This window comes from Leuciscus leuciscus, assembly GCF_965113295.1.
Source record: "Leuciscus leuciscus genome assembly, chromosome: 7".
NCBI lineage: Eukaryota > Metazoa > Chordata > Actinopteri > Cypriniformes > Leuciscidae > Leuciscus > Leuciscus leuciscus.
Genome location: NC_138731.1, coordinates 7,183,180 through 7,189,726, shown reverse-complemented (window position 1 = coordinate 7,189,726; position 6,547 = coordinate 7,183,180). Strand labels below are relative to the sequence as shown.

The 6,547-nt window shown below is 43.3% G+C and overlaps 1 protein-coding gene across 1 annotated transcript; it reads left to right on the top strand.

The window, feature by feature from the left end:
- Nucleotides 1-2,845: 2,845 nt before the first annotated feature.
- On the top strand, nucleotides 2,846-4,314 carry LOC309503473 (uncharacterized protein). The gene is made up of 5 exons (XM_082176313.1): nucleotides 2,846-2,946; nucleotides 3,030-3,149; nucleotides 3,405-3,536; nucleotides 3,757-3,858; nucleotides 3,988-4,314. Exons 1-5 carry the CDS (start codon nucleotides 2,898-2,900, stop codon nucleotides 4,155-4,157), a joined length of 573 nt encoding a protein of 190 aa, XP_082032439.1. The 5' UTR covers nucleotides 2,846-2,897; the 3' UTR covers nucleotides 4,158-4,314.
- The last annotated feature ends 2,233 nt before the right edge of the window (nucleotides 4,315-6,547 follow it).

Below are 6,547 nucleotides of genomic sequence, written 5' to 3'. Positions count from 1 at the left end.
ATTTACTAAAAGTGATAGTACCGCTGGAGAGAAAGTATATTTGTGGATCTTTTCACATGACTGTAAATGTTGGAACTGTTATTATCCTATTGTATGGTTAATAATTAAATAATCCAAACAAACAATAATAATACACACGCTATTGTTCATAAGACGCACAGATTCAAGAGTAGTCAAAAACAGTGTAAGCTTGAACAGCATGAAAAGGAGAAGCTTATGAATTAATCAAGTGCTTTCAGAGAGTTTTTATTGTTTTAAAAAAAATTGTGATGATATTGACAACTCGATCTCACGGAAATTCATACGAATTTTACGAGATGGCTAATTCTTACGAATTCATACGACCTCACTTGTACAAATGTATACAATTTTTTTCTAAATCGTACATTTTACCACTAGTCAAGTCATGTCAGGAAAATGAATCAGTGATGCAAACTCATTTTGGCTGTACAGAAAATACAGCTCCAAAAGAAAATACTGTCAGTGTTGATTCATTTCCATTGTAAAGATCATCAATTATTAAATTAGTTAATTTAATCTATAAAGCAGTTCTGCAGAAAACAGTGATGTCATCATCCAGCTCAGTTCAATTCTCATCCATTTTTGTCAGTGCAGTCAAATCAATAATACTGTTGAATATTGTGTGTCCCCACTAGCCAGAGGTAATTGGCAAATTCACAGCATTTACGGCCAGCAAATCAACGTAGTAAAATTCGAATAGTATTTAATTTTTTCGAACAATAATTACAGATCGAATATTCGTGCACACCCCTAGTACTGACACTCTGCTCTGGTGCATCAAATCAAGCACTCCGTAATCACAGGTAAACTGTCTAACCAGTCAGGTGTTTGTCATGAGAAGTGTACCACAAAAGAGTTTGCAGACAGTTATAAGAGTTAATGTTACAAATACGTCTTTTGAATATACTTTGTGAACTCATTGTCCTTTTAGCTCGGAGAGGTTTATTTTCCCTCTTCAATAAGTTTTGTCAATTGTTTTGTTTCTTGGTCTAATTCTGGTTTCTGGTGTCTCTTTCTAATAAACCTTGCATTGGGTTAGTCACTCAGTTAATTATCTTGTGCTTCGTTCCCACCCTTCTGAATTATGTTGCATTGATAAGGAGTTATCACAAGCTAAGACTGTTTAGTTGTGCTATCTTACAATCAATATATAGTAAATGTAAGGTGTCACAGATGTAACAATTAAAACTTGAAGTGGCGATGAGGTCTTGACATGTATGGAGCGGGTCTTAAAAAAGGTCTAAAAAGGTATTAAATTTAATGCCATGATTCCTGTATATACCCTGAAAAGGAAATTCCCTTTTTAGCCTTAACAGTATAAGCACACTTGAACCAGTACCAAGAGATAGCCGGAGATGCAAACTCTCAGTTGGCATGCCCTATGTGAACACAAGTGATACTTTTTTTTTTCACTAGGGCACGTATCCTCACTCGATGAAGAATGAGACGGCCCAACGGTCGCTTGAAATTTAAAAGGCTGATTCGCGTTTCAGGGCAGTGACGAGTACACATGTCGTCCAGTGGTTGTCCAGACACCCTAGGCACAAACTTAAGCAATGGCCCTGAACGGTGGTTCAGTGTCAACATTGTGACAACGCTGTAACAACCTTCACCACACAATGTAGTTATAGCAACCTTTTGGCCATGTTGTTAAAATGTTGTTAGAAGGTTGGGTACGTTGTGCCAACGTCCTGTGTTTGCTGGGATTCTTACATCCAACAACAAAACACCTTAATTGGTTAGGAGACATTCTTGTCTACACCTGCTCTGGCGTCGAAACAATGGCGGGCAGTGTACAGCTCACTCAGGGCGGGTCTATGCTAAAACGGCAGTGTCCGTCAACAGTCGTGGGAGGGGCCTGTCACTTTGCACAGAATCTGCGAACAGCTTTTTCTGAGACAGCGCTTATGATTTATGGGGATTTAAAAAAAGCACTGGGTGGATTTTTATGATTATATAGTGGTTGTGTACACACACTGCCAACACACATTTCAAATACTATGTAAAAGTGAATTTTGCATAATAGGTCCCCAGTGCATAATTTTAACATAACACATTTTTTATCTAAAAATAGAGAATATTTATCTAAATAGTACACACTAATAAAGAAAGTTTACAATCAAAACACAAATATTCAAAAACTTAAATGCACCACACAGTATGCAATAATTATCACTGAACATAAGGAAAATCATGCTCCTGCAATGAGGGTGAATAAAGATGACAGAATTTCTGTTTTTGGGAGAACTATCACTTTAAGAAGGTTGATTTAAGTACAGTGGGGGAAATAATTATTTGATCCCCTGCTGATTTTGTAAGTTCGCCCACTTATGCCCTACCAACCAGCAAGGATTCTGCCTCCCACAGGTTGGTTATGTGCCCATGTGGAACACAGATTAGTCCTGACGCTTTAAGAAAGTACTCCTAATTGCCAACAAAGGTTTCTCCACCAAGTTCTAAGGCATGTTTTGCTTGGGGATCAAATACTTATTTTACTTACTGAAATGCAAATCAATTTGTTTGTTTTTTTTCTGGATTTTTTGGTTGATATTCTCTATCTGTTAAAAAAAAAAAAAAAAAAAAAAAAATGTACTACCATAAAAATGATAGACCCTTCATTTCTTTGTAAGTGGGAGCTTACAAAATCAGCAGGGGATCAAATCATTATTTCCCCCACTGTAGACTACATTTCTTGCAAATCCTCATTAAACTTTCCTTTATCTTTAACTGGCAAGTAAATTTGAGCTTAAGTTTCTGTTTCAAGAAATGTCTACTTCTGTTAAACTTTAATTTTCTCATAAAGATCCTCCCCTTTTACTACGCTATAAAATGAGTGCTGAAACGGGCACATTATTTCATTCACCTCCTGATCAAAGATGGATCTGCAAATCTCAGTTTTTCTTCTGTTCCTTCTTTTCACTGCAGGTTCAAAGACAAATAACACTTGTAAGTTACTGGGTACAAATACAGATAATTGATGTCTCATTCTCTCTTTTTTATTACTCAAGGACACTCTCTCAGGTGTTATGAGTGCTGGAGTCAGACGGGTTCTTGTGCAAATCAAAAGGAAACAGCATGTACAGGTGGATCTTCTTCGTGCTTCAGTTCAACAGGAGCAGCACAAGTTGGTAAGTCCAATATGATTTAAAGTTGGAGATGCTACTGTTATTTACTGGAGCTGCAACAGAACAAATTCTTGTTTTTCTGATGGAATTAACAATTTCAATCACAAAATATTCTACATAGATTTTTTTATTTGTTTTCTCTCAGATTGTTATGGTCTGTATTTAAAAAAATGTATATAAGAAAAGTTCTAAATGTTGACATTTATAAATCAATTTTCCAGTTTAATTGGTCTTTCCTGTATCATTCATATTTTTTAGGTGGCATTACTACTAAAGCGATGTCTAAAGGTTGTATTGATGTCTGTCAAAGTGCTTCCTATAACTACGGCTATGCAAGGGCGTATTCTTCCTGCTGTAACACAGACCTGTGTAACCTCCCAGGTCCTCCAGGTATTGTACTTAAATACTTAAATGACAATGTGCAAATCTTCTGTAAAGTCAACACTTCTTTTACTTCCAAATGACATTCAATCAGAAAATAAAATGCAGGTTGTGGCTGTCTGTCGTGAACTGATTGAATGGAGCAGATAAAGGAGTGTTGTTTCATTGGATATTTTGTACAGAAAATAAAATAAAATAAATAAAATAAAATATTGTTTTCCTCCTGTAGATCCCGTCCCGAATGGAAAAAAATGTTACACTTGTGATGAAAACGGCTGCTCAAAAACATTGAGCTGTACAGGGAATGAAGACCGCTGCTTTACAATAACAGGTGAGAATCTGGAAAAGGAAGATCATTATCTATTAAACTCTTTTAGGTTTAGACATTTGATACAGATCACAAATACCAATGTACATCTTAGACTGAATCAGCCTTTGTTTTTCTTTTTTCTTTCATCAGATAATATTGAAGGCCCGTTAAGGGTTAGCAAAGGCTGTCTCTCTAAAAATCTTTGTGATGCATCATCATACTCATGTTGTGAGGGGAACCTGTGTAACGGTGCTCAGAGTGTCACCCAGAGCTTCCTGTTCCTCTGCTGTTCTCTGCTCTCCTACTTCCTGCTGCACTGAATCCAGCAGCTCGACACATTCTACAATCAGACACGCTGTAATCAATAACTTTTCCCTGTATCTTTGGTGTTCTGATGTGATGTTTTTCCTGTAAAATTCTGATGTGACATTTTACGAAATAAAATACTACCTTGTTCCTGAGGTCATAATTAATAAAGCTTGTCATGCTGTAAAAAAGTTAGATAAAACTCTGCAATATTAAAAATATTTTATGTCTTAAAAAAAAGATTAAAGGGATGTCACGATCGCACACACGAAGACAAAAGTAGATCCAATAATGCAGCTTTTATTTAAGGGTAATCCGTATTCGTACATCCAGTCCAGGCAATAGGTCAATATCCATATAAGTAATCCAAAAACAAGAAACAAACAGGAACACGCAAAGACTGACCTCAGGAAGTGGTGTGAACTAAACAAGGACTACGTAACAAACACTAACACAGACAGGGTTTTTATACACGCAGAAACTAACAATGATAATGGGGAACAGCTGGGTGCAATGAACAGTGATGAGTACAGATAGGATTGTGGGAATTGCAGTTCATGAGTGAGTGACACCGTGAGGGAAGGGGACCTCTAGTGTTTACCCAGGGAACACAAACCAGACACTGTGACATAATCCCCCCTCTACGGAGCGGCTACCAGACGCTCCAAGACAACACTACAAAACAAAACAAGAGTCCAGGAGGGAGGTGGAACGGTGGAGGATCAGGGGGAGGGATGGGGGGCCAGGTCCATGGAGGGAAACGGGGACAGGGAGTGACAGTCCATCTGGCAGCCAGGGCGGAGACGACAGTTCATCGGGCGGCCAGGGCGGAGACTCTCCCTCAGGCGACCAGGGCAGAGCGAACAGTCCATCTGGCGGCCAGGGCGGAGACTTTCCCTCGGGCGGCCAGGGCGGAGACTTTCCCTCGGGCGGCCAGGGCGGAGACTCTCCCTCGGGCGGCCAGGGCGGAGACTCTCCCTCGGGCGGCCAGGACGGAGACTCTCCCTCGGGCGGCCAGGACGGAGACTCTCCCTCGGGCGGCCACGGCACTGGAACAGACACCGGCTCAGGCACTGGAACAGACACCACCGGCTCAGGCACTGGAACCGACACCACCGGCTCAGGCACTGGAACCGACACCACCGGCTCAGGCACTGGCACCACTGGCTCAGGAACAGACACCACCGGCTCAGGAACAGGAACAGACACCAGCTCAGGATCAGACACAGGCTCGTCTGTGGCCATCTTGTCCGGAGACACAGGCTCGGCGGTGGCCATCTTGTTCGGGGACACAGGCTCGGCGGCGGCCATCTTGTCCGGAGACAGAGGCTCGGCGGCGGCCATCTTGTCCGGAGACACAGGCTCGGCAGACGTGAAGTGAACAGTCTCTGGCTCGGTAGACGTGACGTGAACAGTCTCTGGATCGGCAGTGCAGGCGACTGGCTCTGGATCGGCTGTGCAGGCGACTGGCTCTGGATCGGCTGTGCAGGCGACTGGCTCTGGATCGGCTGTGCAGGCGACTGGCTCTGGATCGGCTGTGCAGGCGACTGGCTCTGGATCGGCTGTGCAGGCGACTGGCTCTGGATCGGCTGTGCAGGCGACTGGCTCTGGATCGGCTGTGCAGGCGACTGGCTCTGGATCGGCTGTGCAGGCGACTGGCTCTGGATCGGCTGTGCAGGCGACTGGCTCTGGATCGGCTGTGCAGGCGACTGGCTCTGGATCAGTGGTCTCGGCGGACCGAGATTCTGGCATGACGGCCTGGGGAATTGAAAGTCCTGAGACTCGTGAAACCTTCAGGAGATTGATTGCTCGGACAGATCTCAGTGGCGGATCGGCCAGCTTGGACACCAGTCCACTCCATCCCCGGACGAGTTCCACGGACGCAACCGTGCTGGCAGACGGCGCGGTCTGCGGCAGGTCACGCCCCGCAACCGATGGAAACACCGGTTCGGCGGCAGCTATCTTGTCCGGAGACACCGGTGCAAGGTCAGCCCTCCCCCCTGGAGAAATGAGTGGGTCTGACGTAGCCCACCGGTTACGCCTCTCCAGGTAGTCAATGAACTCCCAAAAATCCAGGTTCTCCAGCCCCATCATCTCACATCGGAGTAAAGGGTCGTCAAGGCAGTTGTTAAAAAAATCCTTAAGTGCCGCATCATTGTACCCCATACCTCTCGATAAGGTCCAAAATGCCTGCGACAAACTATTCACCAACCGACCCTGCTGCCGTAGGGCCATTAAATGACTGAATCTTCCCCTCCTCTCCTTCTCAGTAGTGGGGGGAAGGATACGAAACCCCATACTGCTGGATCTTAAATTTGACGGAGTCCTTCTGTCACGATCGCACACACGAAGACAAAAGTAGATCCAATAATGCAGCTTTTATTTAAGGGTAATCCGTATTCGT

Excerpts from the sequence above, each read along its gene's own strand:
- LOC309503473 (XM_082176313.1), top strand. The coding sequence starts at position 2,898 with ATGGATCTGCAAATCTCAGTTTTTCTTCTGTTCCTTCTTTTCACTGCA. Across the intron at positions 2,947-3,029 it reads GTTCCTTCTTTTCACTGCAG|GACACTCTCTCAGGTGTTAT; the intron begins GTTCAAAGACAA and ends TTATTACTCAAG. Across the intron at positions 3,537-3,756 it reads TAACCTCCCAGGTCCTCCAG|ATCCCGTCCCGAATGGAAAA; the intron begins GTATTGTACTTA and ends TTCCTCCTGTAG.